The following is a 17,545-nucleotide window of genomic DNA, read 5'->3' as shown; positions in this document are numbered from 1 at the left end:
ACGGATATTGAATGATGTAATGGTAGCTCCCGGTGAGGTTCGAACTTTCTACTCCTGGATGCTATTCAGAAATCCGAACAGGTGAGCTACCAGCATAGAGGAGTGGACCCAGGTGTCAAGCAGTAAGGGAGAGGAACAGAAGAAAAAAAATTGTTATATATTATAAAATATATTAAACATATATTAAATAAGCGAGGGCGGCACGGTGGCGCAGCAGGTAGTGTCGCAGTCACACAGCTCCAGGGGCCTGGAGGTTGTGGGTTTGATTCCCGCTCTGGGTGACTGTCTGTGAGGAGTTGGTGTGTTCTCCCCGTGGGTTTCCTCCGGGTACTCCGGTTTCCTCCCACAGTCCAAAAACACACGTTGCAGGTGGATTGGCGACTCGAAAGTGTCCGTAGGTGTGAGTGTGTGAGTGTCTGTGTTGCCCTGTGAAGGACTGGCGTCCCCTCCAGGGTGTATTCCCGCCTTGCGCCCGATGATTCCAGGTAGGCTCTGGACCCCCCGCGACCCTAAATTGGATAAGCGGTTACAGATAATGGATGGATAAATAAGCGAAAGGTATTAACAGGCAGAAAACAAAATGGGTGGAAAAAACACTCCCACCCGTTTTCGGGAAAAGTTTGAGCGGGAAGGGGAAATCAAAGGACGCCAGGGGACACTGGCTACCTCGAGAAACACTGAGGTTTGGTGAGTAACTTCCAACAGAAAAACGCAAAAAAAAAAAAATAAAAAAATAAAATAAATAAATAAATAAAATTTGAAGGAGAGCAAGACCATTCAGCTTTCTGAAAAACCAGAGGAAAGAAGGGGAGGACGAGACCTCTCAGCCATCTAAGAAAACAGAGGAAAGATGAGCAGACAGATACAAAAATTACCAGCTAGATTCTCTCACACATGTAGTGCCAAAGAACCAGCAACACAGGCTGCTTCTAGTGAGTCTTTATAGACCTGTTACCAGGTGCGGGGTGTTATGGCTGATTGGCGGTCTGCCGCTGCCCTCTGGTGGCTGGAGTTGGGTTTTACAGATGAAGAAAGAGCAGATACCGTTTTTAAATTATGATAATAATAAACAAACAAATACATACATACAATGTTTGGTAATGACGGTGGCCATATGTAGTTTGTAGTAAGCGAACTGGGTAGAAGAAGTGTCATTTTAAGACACGATATAATTCAGTAGCACCATCTAGTGATAGACATACAAGATAGACATATTTCCATCCATCCATCCATCCATTATCTGTAACCGCTTATCCAATTTAGGGTCGCGGTGGGTCCAGAGCCTACCTGGAATCATCGGGCGCAAGGCGGGAATACACCCTGGAGGGGACGCCAGTCCTTCACAGGGCAACACACACACACTCACACATTCTAGACATATTTCCTTTGAACAAAATATACACATTTTGCTTTGATTTTTTATTTGCAATGGAACCATTTTATTTCATAATTCAAGGTGATATTCCAACAATCCACATTTTCCACAACTACTGTCTTCAATAAATTATCAACTTATTGTACATATGAAAAATATACAAGTTTTTTTAACAAAGGTATTGCATTTTAATTTTTGAAGTATGTTTGTAAGAGATTTTTATGTTATCCTTCTCCACACTAAATTTATCTCTCACCAATGTCACAGTCCAAGGCCTTAGATATTAACCTCTTCTGGATAGTGGTCATTTCTTAAAGGGGGACACCCTTTATACAGACAAGTGTACATATATAATTCAGACGAAATAAATTAATTACACAATCTGTTTGAAACAATCAGGCAAGTGCACTTAGGTTTCTGCTAGGCTTTTAAGCAGCTATTCAGTTTCCCTTTCTTCCCTTCCCTAAATGTGTGTTCCATTTCTCACAATGCCATATTGTGCTCTATTCAGATGCTTGGCTGCACTTCAATGAATTTGGTTCAATGGTTTTTGTTCTGAAACATATGGAAGCTTATTCCTATCAGAAAGAGGAGAAAAAAAATTCAGTCTTTCTCTGTTTCTCACATTATTTTGAGATACTCAATTAAAATAACTTAATATCTAAAGTTATTTTGGACTAACGAGTTAAATCTTAATTGTGTTGCACTAAGTCAGAGTTTTAAGAAAAAATGTTAGTCACTGCCAGAAACAGAGAGAGGGAAAAGAAAAATGTCAGGTTTGGGCTTCCACAGGGACATACACAGGGACATAAAATTTCTTCCTAGTTTCTACATTGATTGTTTATTTTATCAGCTCCATTGACCATACAAGAGCACTTTGTAGTTCTGCAATTAGACTCTTGTCCATATGTTGTTTGGAATACTTTGCACATTTTCATATTTTTTTTTTCAGTGATCTTGACCCCAAAAAGCCATCACAGAGCAAGTATGATTTGGGTGGTGGATCATTCTCAGCGCTCCAGTGACATTGATGTAGTGGTGTGAATGTTGTGCTGGTACGAGTGGATCAGACCCAGCAATGCTACTGAAATTTTTAAATCTAACATCATCCTGTGCACAACATCCAATGAACACTGGTGAAGGACTAAAAGACAACCAACACAAATAGTTCCACAATAGATCAGCTACTGTAACCCTGACTTTACATCTACAGGGTGGAACAACAAGGTGGGTGTGTCTAATGGACTGGACAGTGAGCACAGTGTTCAGAAACTCCAGCAGCACTGCTGTGTCTGATTCACTTGTATCAGAGGAAGTCACACTAACACACCCCTACCACGTCAATGTAACTATAGCACTGAAAATGACCCACCATACATGTGCTGTGGCCACTATGTGGAGGTCCTGATCTTTGAAGAACGGTGTGAAAGGGGGCTCAGCAACAGAGGGACTACAGCTTGTAATTGTAGAATTTCAAAGTGCAACTATGTGATAAGTGGAGCTCACAAAATGGACAATGAATTTAGAAACAAAGAATAATTTTAATGTAACAGCTGATGTGAATGTGATATTTAAAAAAAATACATCCTGTGTTTTAATGTCACAGATGTGCAAGGTTAAAGTATCCTGGCAGATAGAGAAGATTCTCTGAATATATCTATATGACACAGCTAACTAATCTTTTGTTCAGTGTCTATAGATATGGAGTCATAAGGACCTTGGGCTGGAAAATATCAATCTTTACACATTTAGTAATGTAAAAAAAATCATGTTTCTCTCATTTTTTCTGACTGTTCTTCTGACTGATTTTGTCTTAAAATCCTCTGTAAACATTTTCCAATGTGTCTGGTTCAGTTTTATATTTTTGGTTATCTTGGCAATAGATTAAAATACATCATTATTACATCCTATGTGGCACCAGCTAAGGCAAATAAAATCAAACAAAATTTGCTAGGTACAACTAATTATAATGCAGTGAAAATATAATAAATTTGATTTGATCAATATTTAATTACGTGCCCAACCACTTACAAATGTAGTGTTAATGGACTTAATGCTCCTGTACAGAGTTTTATAGAAATACATTTTGGTAAATTGTAGGAAACAATCTGCTTATTTCATGTCAAATAAGATGTCCAATATGGTGGGAGAGTTATTTTGTTGCTGTTAATTTAAAGGAGTGTTGATTTTCAAGTTTTATCTGTAGCATATACTTGATTAGAGCTAGGGTACAGAAAATGATTTCGTGTTTCTCTGTATAAGAACAAAAAATAGTTTACACCAATAATAGCTCATAGAATGCATGGGGAGGATGCATGTACCCATGAATATCTTTCTGTGCTTTTGCTTATTACAGGGAAACATTATGCAATTCACCCTAGGGGACAGATGTAACAGATAGAGATTCTGTTGCAAAACATTGTAGATTCACTTTTAATCAGCTAAGCACAGCAAGGGATAGTAAATGGGGACAGTAAAAAAAATTGCTTTCTGCATCATTTCTAAAATACATCCCAGTTTCTCCCTTTGTTAAGTGCTGCTGATGTTGTGATTTATTAAATATTTGTTAATCTAACCATTCCTTGACCAATCTTCACCATTATTTCATGTTGCATTTTCATGTAGGCAGTGTTAAACCTGATATTTAATGGCATTTGTTTACATACATTTGAGAGTTTTGTAAAGTGTCTTGTGTGGTGAAAGCTGTAAGATCTTTAATATACATAAATCTATAAACAGCATTGCAAACTACCTGTTTGAAATGAAAGAATCCCAGACACCGAGAGGTTGAAAACAAGATGGACTGCATCTGACTATGACAGACTCTACCATACAAACATGTATAATCTTCTGTGTGTTTTTGTTTGATATAGTAGATCTCTTGGCCCTCTGAGTGAGACACTGGAACATAAAGCAGTACTGATCCTGCTTTACAGCAATCAGATGATATTTCCTCCACGTCACAGGCCATCCATCATGGCCAGTAGATCATCACCTTTACTGCTGGAGCTTGGGGAGGGATCCCCAGCTTCTGTGAACTCCCCCATGATCTTTGCCAATTCTGCATTGGCCTGTTTATCCTGAAAGACAAGGCAGAAGACCTATGACATAGGGCAAAAAGGCAACAGTAATCTTGTTCTCTCATCTGACCTACTGTAAATACGTCACTTGTAATCTTTTAGAGTAAGTCCAAGGCCTATTATGTGGGTCTGTCTGAACAAGTGTGGAACATTCGTAATGAGGGATTACTTTGTTCTCTGAGGCTTCTCTAAAAGTAGTGTAATTACATGAAACCCAACACTGCAGAAAAATGTGATATTATGATGTTTGCAGATGGGCTCTGACCTTACCTTTGTTGCTTGGATATTAATAACTTCATAAGAGAGCTCTTCTGGTCTCGTTATCAAAGCTTCCCTGTGGGTGAAATGACCTTTCCAGTAAGCCAAAGAGTCACTGCTGTTTCAGTGAGATAAGGCCTATGCACTGAAAGAGCCTAGGTTTATTTTTGCACAAACCATGTGTTCTGATCTAAAGAAAGGAAGACACCATCGCAGCAATAACTTACTCTTCCTCCTCATCAGTAGCAAAAAGGTTAACACGGAAACCAGAGTCAGTGTTGCTTGGTTTTTGCACCTCCAAACCACCCATTAGTTTTGCAAGCAGATTCAGCTCCTCCTTCGCCAAAGGGTTAGGTATTGTGTTAACCTTCAAAATAAATGTAAAGCTAAATAAATGCTTAAATAGGTGTTAAAAACATTCAGCAGACACAGGTTGCTTGAGGCAAACAACAGAAGGTTGTTTCATTCTCAGATAACCCTCCGCCCACCCTCCCAAAGGGCACAAACAGCCAGACATTTATTGAAAGTTAAGTTGGATATTAAGAATTTCAGTTTCAGTTTGACTGTCCATCTTCTTTGTGGTTTTCTTGAAAAATAAAAATACTTGTGATTGTATGTACATTATAATGGCCCTTTCCTGTTGTTTGCTACAATAAACTCTTCTTGTTTACTGAACAAAACATACAGCCTTAATTAAGTTTAGAACCTAAAGCTCTCATCATTTTCCTTACCTTAGTATGTTGTGAAGAATTTTTGGCAGTTCCAGACATGTGTGTCTCGACTGGACGGCTCACACTGTACCTATTGCAGCAAAGTTATCTCACAATCTGTTTTTCATTTAACATAAATTATTCACAGATCATTTACAGATACACTTTTCCTGCCTACAAAACTACACAACCATCCTGTTTTTTTTTTTTTTTTATGAGTTAACATATCAAAACTTTCTAGATTTCAGTATACATGGATGGAACTTAAAGGCAATGTCTATGATCGTATGGAAACGTTGTCTTCTCATTTGTTTACATTCAGACATTCCACATCTTTTAATGTGGAATGGTATGCTTCAGAAAAAACAACTGTTGTTTGTGACTGGTTGTAGCTTAAATTGTTTGTATGTTTTAATTCACTGTTCAATTAACCACAGAACCTCACTTGTAATTTAGTTATTTAGAAGTTATTTAGTTTTGTAGCACTTGCAGTCTGTGTTTACTTTCAGGCAGTTAGCGGCTTCCCAAATTTAAAATCATTTATGTCTACAGCAAAAATGAAGTCAACAACATATCCAAAAGTGTCAATTACAGGACAATGAGCACAATGAGGCCTTAGGTAGAATTCACCATCAAACAGCTGATGAAAGCTGACTGGCCAGTAATGGTCACAATTTTCCCTGCATAGGTTTGTCCTTAATTTTCCATTTATAGCCTTGTCAACAGAAGCAGCATGCCATTTCAGCCCAGTCAGCCTTGTGGAGATATAAACTTCTAGCATTTACAGCATCCCATGAATTTTCACACTATATTCATATGCTACCTTAGAATAATGTCAGTAAGTAGAAGGTGAAAACTGAGCCCTTTCTGAGTAACATTTCAACAATTCAAATAGTAAAAAATATCTCTATGCCTCACATAGTAGAAGATATATAAGAAAGAAAATTCTTCACTGTAGCTCCCCCATGAGGCTGATCAAGCTGATTTACTTGCGCCTCATTAGCGGGAGGGGCTACTACCTATTGACCAGGTTTCAAGTCTGTTGGCCTTATGGTTTGGGCTCAGCGATTCATTTTAAGGCGGAAACAATAGAATTACTGGAATAAAAAATCCTAACAACACTGTTTGTAGCACTTTATTATCAAACACCTAATTATGCATCCATGGAGCAGGAATAGAGCAATACCCTCATCTCGGTTCATGCTTTTCAAAGTTTGGAGGTTTATTAATTGTTTAAAAACTTCCAAATGCTTTTTCTCTGCTGTGAGCATTGAGAGAGAAAGGCTAGCATATTGGACAGAGACCCTTTGTGTTTTTACCCATTTACTGTCATTGAGGCGTCATAAACATATTAGATCAATTTCCAGTGTGCAAACAGACTGGAGAGCTAGAGAATGGTGAGAAAACATCTCCAGAATTTTATAAAAAGTTTTTTTTTAATTAAAATCATGAATGCTGCCTTTAAAGTAGAGACTAATATAAATATAAAATAATATAAATATTGAACACTCACATATTTGTGCCCAGTTTAATAATTCTGTCACCAAATAACTCAAAAGAACCTTCACGAAGAGCAGCAGTGTAGTTTCCTCCATCTCTGAATTGTGTCCTCTTCACCTCCTCACCATTACAGCTAAATATTCTGGAGACCAAAGACAAAAAAGGGACAATATTACAATTTAACAATAAACAGCCATAAGCAAATACTCCCCCACCATATGCATGTTGTTGTGATATTTAAGTTTGATCACAAGATCATTCTAGGTGTTCTAGAAATTTCATTTTACCACTACACATTTTGAACTGTGGCAGATATTTTATTTATTTATTTAAATCAATTTATTTTTTAAAATGCACTCAGATTTAGTCTGACACTTGGTGACAGTGGTATAAGTCAATCCGTTTACAAACCAGAGCAGTCTCTAATGTTATCTGGTTAAATTTAAATATAGTAGGGCTATTTGTCAAGCAGTGCTTTGCTAATGGAATCATCTACAAAATCCTCCTTTCCAATGAAATTTTAGCCAACAGTTGAATGACAGCTATAATATATAGAACATGATTTCAACAATGATATTTGCTTGAAGGGAATAGTCTATTTACAAAAGGTTATGGATAACAGAATTAAAAATAAGTACCGAATAAGTCCTGGGGTGTGAGTCCCATAGGGAACAGGTCCTGATGTAGGAAGTACAAAGCGTCCATTAGAGTTTTGCACTTTGTCTTTCAGAAATATGGATACCTATGAGAGGTTGTTGGTTCAAGGTAAGTTCATTTAAACATTAAGCATTTCCATCTTTCATTATTTTATCATTATCTAAAATAATAACTTGTACATGCTAGAAATGCTAATTAATAATGATATTAATTTTAGCATTCCTAAAAATGGACTTGAATTCTACATTTATTAATGGAACTCACCCTAATGTGCATATCTTGGAAAAAGATGAGCAGTGTTTGTCTAATTAGTTGAAATTCTCCACCAGACAAAGGAGTATATATCTGTGGGGGAAAAAAAGTAAAAGGGTATATGAAACATTCTACATTATACTAACCATGCCAAACCACGGGTATGTGCCTGCTACAGATTGCATATTAATGTATATTTTCAATAAGGTTCAGCAAAGCAATCAAGATTAAATCTGTTACTGTCAAACTTGATAGGAGAGGAAATTCTGTCCAATTTGTTATATTTTTGTGACAAGCTTTCATTCTGACTAATATTGCATTATTTCTACTGGTCATTCCATGTCCTGACAGTGTTAATATCAGTAAAAAAAATGAAAGGGGGCTTTATATTACAGGAGCACAATGATGACTGACAGCAGCTCTACCTCTATTAGTTGTCTGTATGTTTCATCCACTTGGCCGAGAATGCTGGGTGTATCCCTTACAAAGTCCTTGATTGCATCCATGTGGTTGAAGGTCACAAGAAGAATATCTTTAGGGCGAGGACATAAAAGAACCTGATACTTGAAAGCCATGGTCATCAAATCATAAAGCTGAGAATGGAAAGAATATAAAAAGAAATATGTAAATAACAGCCACATATAAAGGCTATTTTGATAGAAATATCATTACATTAGAGCAGTTCTCAAAATTTTAAACCATGTACCACCCGTTGTCAAACCAAAACCTCCAAGTACCACCTTCGAGTCTTATCACTGACACGTGTCCCTGGTTTTTCCTCGGTTCCAGGAGGCAGGTAGTCATAAGGGCATAAAGCAAGGTCTTGGCTTAATATCTGCATGTTTTTGTTGGCTTCTTTACACAAAATTTATTCATTCATTATCTGAAACCGTTTATCCAGTTCAGGGCCACGGTGGGTATGGAGCCTACCTGGAATCATTGGGCGCAAGGCAGGAATACACCCTGGAAGGGGCGCCAGTTCTTCACAGTGTAACACACACACACACAAACCTTTTACACTTTTGAGTCACCAATCTACATACCAACGTGTGTTTTTGGAGCGTGGGAGGAAACAGGAGCAAGCCCACACGGACACAGGGAGAACACCCCAAACTCCTCACAGTCACCCGGAGCGGGACTTGAACAGGGTGACCAGACGTCCTCTTTTACCTGAACATGTCCTCTTTTTTAGACTTAAAAAAAATTCCTGGCGGAATTTCACAAACCTCTGGGATTTTGTTTTTCTAGAGCTTACATAGAATTTCGAGAAGCGTTTCGTTCACAAACTAGTCCCGCCCTCCTCTACTCCGTTTGGTTCGCTTGAGTGAGAAGGGGGCGTGGTGAAGTAGCCTAAAATCTTCTGATTGGACGGTCTGACTTTAGAGCTACCGTTATTGGTCGATAACCTTCTCCGTAAACATTTAATTGGTCAGTCTGCACGTCAGTAGTCTTTGTTTACGTCAGGCAAAGCTCGTGTACCTACCTTCATCTCAAGCAGCTATGCCGAAACGTAAATGTAAGTTCTCGGATGAATTTAAAAAGAAATTCCCATGTTTTCCCATGTGTAGCAAATAAAGGTGTAAAGGACCTAAAAGCACACATAGGTTTAGCTAAGCATACAACGGCAGCAAGGGGCGACAGCTCATCACCCCCCCCACCCCAAGTATCTCGCAAAAGATACTCTCAGAAGAGCTGGGTTTTCAAGGATTTCTTGAATGCGGAGAGGGTTTCTTTTCCTCTGATAGTGCTTGGAATATCGTTCCACCAGCGTGGTACCAGAGATGAGAATAGCCTCGACTGACCTGTACGGGGGGTTGGCCGTGTTAGTTGGCGCTCCTTTGAGGAACGGAGAGGGCGGGCGCTAACATATGGTTTTAAGAGTCTGTTGAGGTAGATGGGAGCAGAGTAGGGATGGAGAGATTTACCCATTCACATCGGTGGTTCGGCACACATGTCTGCGATTCGACTGCACCGGTAGATTCAACGTGCATCGGGTTTAATTTGCGGGCGAATTTACGGTGCATCTCCTCTAGCCTTTTTTGCATCGGCAAATACCATGGTTAAATCGGTTGTTTTGTTTTGCAGTATCTATTCCTTATTCTAACGTATTTATAGAGGCAACATATTTTTTATTTTTATTGATTTCCTTTTTTTTTGAGGCAACATAAATGCACCATCGTGTCCTCAGGTACTGACGCAAGCACGCAGACGTACACAACAAATATGGAGGGAAACGAGAGCATTAGCAACGACAAAGAGATTTAATGCGCCAAAAAAGACACACAAATCAAACGTGTGGCAATATTTCGGTTTTTTTAAGCGAGGTGGTCAACTTGACAAGACGCACGCAATCTGCAAACAATGCCATGGGGGTATCAAATACGTTAGTAGCACAACGAACCTGGCGACACACATGAAAAGACGGCACGGTGTGGACATTTCTGCGGCCGCTACCCCATCGTTTTCTTCGGATCCTGCTGAAACACGAGCCACACTGAGCAGTAGCAAAGGAGGTGACAGGTCTATCGCAAGTTTATTTAGGCAAAACACGCCCCTGGCAGCAAACTCTGCTCACTCTTTTCTGCTACATGCTGCAATAATAGTTTTATTTTTATGTTGTTATTTAATTTTTATTTGTAAAATTGAATTAGAGCCATTTATGTTCACTACTCAGTCAACTATCTGAAACCTTGTGTAGCAGTTAAGTCTAGCAGACAGTAGTATGTGTTGCAGATCATAATTTTCACTATGCACATTGTTAATACAGTACTTTTATAACTGTTCATCTTATGTTTTATACATTATGTATAAATGTAGATGGAGAATATAACTGAATAATTCAGTTGAATAAATTAATGCTCTGTCTGAATATACTGATTTATGCATTTTTTTTATATTATGTATTGATTTTGCTCCATTGAAAACAATCAGATGCATACATCCCTTAAATTGTTAGAGAGTAAAGTATTTTTTTATATTTTTAAGAGTAAATTGTGCTATTGAGTTAAGAAAATTGATGGGTTAGGACAATACATCCTCAAACCTCAACTAACTGTATCGAATGATCACTTATCAAACCGAATCCTCATATAATTAAGTCATATCGTTATCAAATCATTTTTGAACCGCATCATATCGTGAACAGGAGTGATTTGTATCGCATCGTATCGACAAGGTGTTTCAGTGTATCGCAATTATATCGTATCGGTGGCAGTGTATCGAGATGTGTATCAAATCGACCTTAGTGGTGAAGATATACATCCTTAGAGCAGAGCCAGTGAATACTCTGAAGGCCATCATTAGTGATTTAAATTTGATGCGAGCAGCTAAGGGTAGCCAATGCAGCTCAACTAATTGGGGCGTTACATGTGCTCTTTTAGGCTGGTTGAAAACCAGAATGAGTGTACAGAATGCTCACGCTGTTTCTTTCTTTTTGGTCCTTGATTTTGTCCTTCTGGGCGCCTGAGTATTTCTTGGGGCTGGTCTCTGCATGTTTTTCCTCATTGCCCTTTTGTAAGTCCAAATTGCTCACATCTGTCTCTAGCTATTGTTTATGTCAAGTTAGGAGCTGAAAGTGGGCTTTCTTTACATAGATTTCACAAAATACTGGGGGATCACGCTCAGTGGAAGACCGCGGGGGGGAACACCTGTCCTGCCGTCCCTCGTCACTTTCCCTTACAGACGAAATGAACTTCGGTGTATGCGTAGGCCATGTTGTATATTTTAACACAAGCAAATTTTAATGAGGCCCCGTGAAACATTCTGTAATGTACATGAAAAATTTAGATTTTCTGTTATTAATAAATCCCTTAATATTAGTACATTTTTCGAGGACGGCGTACCACATTTTTATAACTACTGCATTAGAGGGAGCCACTAAGCAAATAATTAGAGAGCAGTTAAACAATTTTACATATCACATGACATGTTAACATGATATTTTTCACACCAAATTCAACTTACTTTACTAATATACTATTTAAGTGATTTAACTGCTGCATGTATTATTATCTATGTGTTTAAAGCCTCGTAGAGAAATCAACTTTCCAGACATTAATGGTTCCTCTTCTATCTAGTAAAGCATTGTTCTTTTCCCCTTACTCAATTAGAATGTTAAGTAAAGAGAAGAAGTTTCTCAACTGACCACTTTTTGTGCCACAATGACAAACCACAATAACATCATTGCTGCAGAATAACTGCACAGTAGATTTCAATACTGCTTGTAATCTGACTTCCTAATTAAGCATTTGACTCAAGAAAGGGGTAAAATCATCATTTGTTGGGGGGGGGCAGTTGTGTTGAAATATATATATATCTCCTTCTTACCTGTAATTGTAAATATTACAATATATTTCCCATATTCATGCCTGAAAGAATTCTGTATAGGAGATTTCAGACACTAGGCCACATTAAACCTGCCATTGCATAAGACAGAGAAGGTACTGTATATGAATAGTGTAGTGATAGTAGTGATCACTACATGATATTTTTTCAGGGGCGTTAAGTTTGTTAGAGGGGAAATAAGCAGTGGATTGTGGCTCTTTTCTATATTCATATATGGTCATGTCTGAGCTCAGTGGTCAGTTTGGGTTGTTGAATTTACATTTTATTTAGTAACAAATGCACAAATGATTGTACAGAACATATATAGCTGTAGGGGTGTGTGCACACAGATGAATCCCACTTAAAGACAGATTTAGCCTACACACCCCTGAATACTGCTGTTCAAAATGTATAAAAATATAATATGCAAGATATATAATATAAAAAAAAAAATATTTGATGATCATGTCTACTCTGTAAGGAAATGTACTTAATTAGTAACATGAATTACCCTGAAACAATCCGAGCACTGGTGAAGAATCCACTTCAGTGCATGATATCAAGTACTACCTAACCTTTTGTTATTTACTTTTATTTCTAGCTGAAACTAGCTTGCAACTCACACACAGGAGGTGACATTTCTCACATATTCACATATAGGGACTTTCCCACAAGTGTATACTACTATGTTTGTATCAATGACGCTTCATGTCCTTGTTGTTCTTCTTATTATCATTATTAATGATTTTTGATTGTTTAACTCCAAGTCACTCAATATTTCACATTTTTGAACTATTACTTCAATTTACACACACTTGTGTCAGATATGTTTTATCATAGATTTACAACAAAGATGAAAATCAAAACAGTTGGTGACAGTTGTTTTACGATCCAATTGGACCACACTTCACTTTGACGAATAAGAGCCACTGTGACACAGGACATCATAATGTAAATTGTGTAACCAAATCACACAGAAAGTGGCAGTATATTTTAGTGTCAGACTGATAGTAGACAAAAAAAGATCTGTTCTATTCAATCATCAACTTAGCAGGTGTAAATAATTTATGTTAACAACATACTAAATGTTTTGGTAACTAAGAGATTGCACTGTCTGTGGCAGAGATGACATATCAGTCTTGGTTTGACTCATATTCTGAGATGTCATGTTAGGTGTGTATTCCTTTCTGTGTGGTGGCAGAGTTTAGTAATCTACTTTTAGAATCTCTCTTGAAAGAAGTGTTTCATTTAAAAATAGGCGATGTTTAAAGCTCTATTTAAAGCTTTGCTTCTTGTCAGTTCCTGATCAGATAGATACACACACGAAATATAGAAACATTTGAAACATACACAACAATGTGCCCTCGTTGCCTGCGTTTAAGGGCAGCCAAATACAATTGTGAAAATGTATTAATAAACCATAGGGATATTTTTACATTAATGCAACAATATTTGTGTGTCAAATGAAGCAAATCTGAAGATTTATCCTGAATTAGCCCTTTGTTTCAAACAAAAAATAATAATAATTTTCTGTAAAAATTGTGTTTTTACAAAACTGAACTCCAGTGCATGTAAGTAAGTAGCTTCACTGACATTACCTTGTCCATACTAGCTTGATTAAGCCTCATAATTGAAGCATGGGCAAGTCGATCAAAGACCGTCCTCAGAGCCTTCTTGGAGTACAGTTCTTGAGGCTTGAACAGCTCTTCCAGGAATTTCTTGTTGAACATAGTGGTAATGATGTCATTCATGACTGTCATGACACAGAGCGGACACAGAAACAAAGTCCATAACACGATCAAGAAAATACAACATACACACTAAAGAATTATTACTTTTACTAATAATACATATATTAATAACTTTTAATAGTATTGCCAGGTTGCAAGTGCATTGTATTAAACAGAGCCAGGTCTTGCCCCTTCAAAGGACTAATTTACTAGATCAGTTAGCTTAGAAAATGCTCAGACATGTTGCACAAATTACTGAAGTCATAAATGTATTCAGTACAATACAGAATAATTATCAATAGCATACCAAAACAGGCCCAAATCTACCAAGCCATTCTTGCTTGCTCAGAGGCATTCTACTTTGTTCTATAGCCATTAGCAAAGCTGGCACAGTAACAATACCTCTTTTTCTGTCCTCCTCTATCCATCCTGCTACAGTGGCTACAAAGATTGCAAAAAGACATGTTGAAGAAGGACAAGCTGTTAACTAGGGGTGGGGGTTATTAAAAATATATCACAATATGCTTTTCTGTGCATATTGTAGATACTCTGACCAATGGTTTCATCTGACAATATTCTATGTCATTATAAAATATATTTCTGCTAAATATGATGTTTTGCAAAGGTTAAACAAAGGTTATTTCACTCATAGTTATATATACTTTTAGTTTTAGACAAATTTTCTAGTGCTAGAAGACCATTTACTGTCCAACCTCCTTAAATTAGCAGATAAATGCCCAGATTTGTTACTATCGTTTTGTAGGAGGTAAAAAGGGAAGGCCATCCTACCCACCTTAAGAAAGCTGAGTTTAACAAATTAATAAAAAGTAATAATGTGTTGCATTCTGTGTACTGAGAAACTGTCTTCACTACTGTTAGTTATTATGTAAAAACTATGATATAGGGAGCCGGCTACAGTGATAGCACGCTAATATAAAATTTATAAATTCAGAAATGTATATTGGTAGGTTAAAAATGTTTTGAAATTATATATTTTAACTGAAGACAGGTTTTCTCAAATGTAATGTTGAAAAAATAAGTGTTTAAGGTTATTGTTGAAGGTGTTCAGCGATTAAAATGCTTGGAGCTCCTCAGCAAGGGAGTTCAAAACTTTGGACCATAGTGGCTGAAATCAACTTCCCAAATCTTCAGCTTAGTTTTGGGAACTGCCAGCAGACTGCTGTGGAAAGACCTGAGAGCTCTAACTGAACATATACACTGATCAACCATAACATTATGACCACCTTCTTGTTTCTACACTCACCGTCAGTTCTCTCAGCTCCACTGTCGACTGGAACACTTTGTAGATCTACAGACCGGAGTCCATCTCTTGTTCTGTCTGTGTGTGTGTGTGTGTGTATGTATATTGTGCAGCAACTGTGCAGCAACAGATGAGCTGCTGTCTCTGACTTTATATTTACAAGGTGGATCAATGAGGTAGGTGTGTCAAACAGAGTGGACTGTGAGTGGACACTGTTTTTAAAAACTCCACCAGCACTGCTGTGACTGATCCACTCGTACATGCAGTGTTGAGAATGATCCACCACCCAAATCGTGACTGCTCTGTGGTGGACCACTGAATAACAGAGTGAAAGGGGAAAAATAAAGCATACAGAGCAACAAATGGAAAATAGTAATTATGAAACTAAAAAGTGCTCCAGTAAGGTAAGAGAATGTACAGTAAGTGTAGAAACAAGGAGATGGTCATAATGTTATGGTTGGCCAGTGTATATCAACGTGCACAACCTATGACTGATCTAACTCTATTACCTAGATATACATGTCTCTACTGTTGAGACACTGTTCCTCATCATGAAAGATAGAATAAAAAATGCAGCTCTTGAGATTTAAATATTGCATCGTTCCACATTGTGATTTCGATGTAAAAATAATTTTTTAACCCTGTTAGTCGTATAAACAAAATTATTCCACAAGACATATATGGGTTGTCCATTTCGCTAGCTATTGTAATATATATGCTATTTTAATGTTAGTTCACCTTTCTTTGCTTTATCGCTCGGGATGTTTTGGGCTCTCAGTCGCTGGTCAAGGATGTACAGCATTTCTCCGCCGAGGTTGATGAAAAGAAGAGGTAGTGTTCTCGTCGACATCTTCCCTGTGCTTCAATAAAAGAGGTTTTTCTGTATATCGCAGTTTTCCGCCGCTGTGAGGTTTATCTCTAACGTTAATACAATAAAGCTAAGCCGAGGGAAGACACACAGGCGTCGCTAAGCTCTCACTCGGTTGCCAGGTCACGACGAACAACGACCAATAAGACCGAGCTATACTGAGGAGTGCTGCGCTCATGCGCAGAAGATTCGATCTCAAAGTCTGAACACTACTGGGCCCTGTCCTAATTCTTCATCTCTTTGAAATGCACACTATGTGACTACCTACCGCAAGGATGCAGGCTCAGCAGAGGCCTATTAACCAAAACAACCAAATCAAAACGGATAGGAATATGAATATATTAGTAGAACAAACGATCACAGGTTTAGGAACACCTACCTTGTGTCTACACGCACTGTCCATTTCCACTGACCATGCAGGGACACTTTGTATTTATACAATTAAAGACTGTAGTCCACATCACTATTTCACCCTGTTTCTTAATGGTCAGGCCCTCTCACTGAGCAGTTTTGACTGGAGTGGTGTATCATACTCAGCACCGCAGTGACACTTACGTGGTGGTTGCTAAGATATGAGTGGTTCAGCAAAGCAGTGTCCCACTAATAAATATGATATTGTGTTGGTGTTCATGCGCAATCATGCCAATTATTATTTCTTAAAAGTCTCATCTTGAATTTAGTTGGGATGGAAAATAACATTTCATCCCGATAATGTTAAAAGTCAGGTAGATTAATTTGAGATTTCTACAATTTAAAACAGCATGGAATCTAAACATTCAAAGACAATGCATTGTTAAAGTATATATGAAACTGACATTGACCTATAACTTGTATTCATCCACTAGGTCATAATATAAATAATTTTATGACATACCATAATGTCTTCTCAGATGCATATTGGGTTTTACCTGCCTCAGAAATATATTTTAGTTTTTGTTACATCACCATGTACTACTAGAGAGAGAATATTATCAACCAATTAAATTCATGTTTCACCTTCTACCCTCACCACCCTCATTTACCCATTTATCACTATGACAAACTCTAGTCTAAGCTTTCTTGGAGATCTTCTGTGATAAACTCCGTATGGAAGGCTTTATAATGCTTAGCTCATATTGACTAAAACAAATTGACACTGCTCCAAAGAGTATCTCTCTGTTTTTCCCCTGGACTTACTAATGATAAGTTTTTTTTTTCTTCTATTTTGTTAGCGGGTGATTCTGGTGACAAGCACATGCTGATTTTGGCTGGTGAGGTATGTGACCAATACAATCTATTTTTTTGCATCAAAAAATTTAATTTGAAATTAATTCTTAATATGAAAATACTGATTCTTCATTATTGACCATGTTACCTCCATGGACTAAGTGTATGATATAAAATTCAAGTCTGGTCCAACAGATTATCTAGACATACTGAAAACAACAGACAACAGAATATCTAATCTAGATTTACTGTGAAGTATTTGCAAAAACCATAGACCAGTGCTATTGATCGGAGAGTGTACCATGTTCTTCACATTGACTTCATG

General features: G+C 37.6%; 1 protein-coding gene across 4 annotated transcripts; it reads right to left on the bottom strand.

The window, feature by feature from the left end:
• Positions 1-1,427: 1,427 nt before the first annotated feature.
• Positions 1,428-16,124, bottom strand: oscp1b (organic solute carrier partner 1b). 4 transcript variants are annotated; one of them, XR_010804393.1, is made up of 11 exons: positions 15,885-16,124; positions 13,754-13,908; positions 8,258-8,425; positions 7,845-7,925; positions 7,562-7,665; positions 6,937-7,065; positions 5,445-5,514; positions 4,941-5,080; positions 4,726-4,789; positions 4,128-4,455; positions 1,428-1,953 (listed from the first exon to the last, which is right to left on the bottom strand). XR_010804393.1 is itself a non-coding variant. In XM_066683661.1 (10 exons), exons 1-10 carry the CDS (start codon positions 15,994-15,996, stop codon positions 4,336-4,338), a joined length of 1,143 nt encoding a protein of 380 aa, XP_066539758.1. In that variant the 5' UTR covers positions 15,997-16,124; the 3' UTR covers positions 1,428-4,335. The 4 variants fall into 4 exon arrangements, 3 of the variants coding, with proteins under 3 accessions (XP_066539758.1, XP_066539759.1, XP_066539760.1); XM_066683661.1 differs by having other exon boundaries at positions 1,428-4,455; XM_066683662.1 differs by having other exon boundaries at positions 1,428-4,455; positions 5,445-5,508.
• Positions 16,125-17,545: the final 1,421 nt, after the last annotated feature.

The sequence above is a fragment of the Hoplias malabaricus genome, chromosome 10, assembly GCF_029633855.1.
Source record: "Hoplias malabaricus isolate fHopMal1 chromosome 10, fHopMal1.hap1, whole genome shotgun sequence".
Lineage (NCBI taxonomy): Eukaryota > Metazoa > Chordata > Actinopteri > Characiformes > Erythrinidae > Hoplias > Hoplias malabaricus.
The sequence above is the reverse complement of the archived record's forward strand: the minus strand, read 5'-3'. Positions and strand labels throughout refer to the sequence as shown.

Coding starts and splice junctions, on each gene's coding strand:
- oscp1b (XM_066683661.1), bottom strand. CDS start 15,996: ATGTCGACGAGAACACTACCTCTTCTTTTCATCAACCTCGGCGGAGAA. Junction 5,515..6,936: donor ATTAAACTGGGCACAAATAT/GTGAGTGTTCAA, acceptor TTGCTGCAATAG/GTACAGTGTGAGCCGTCCAG. Junction 4,790..4,940: donor GCTACTGATGAGGAGGAAGA/GTAAGTTATTGC, acceptor TTTCACCCACAG/GGAAGCTTTGATAACGAGAC.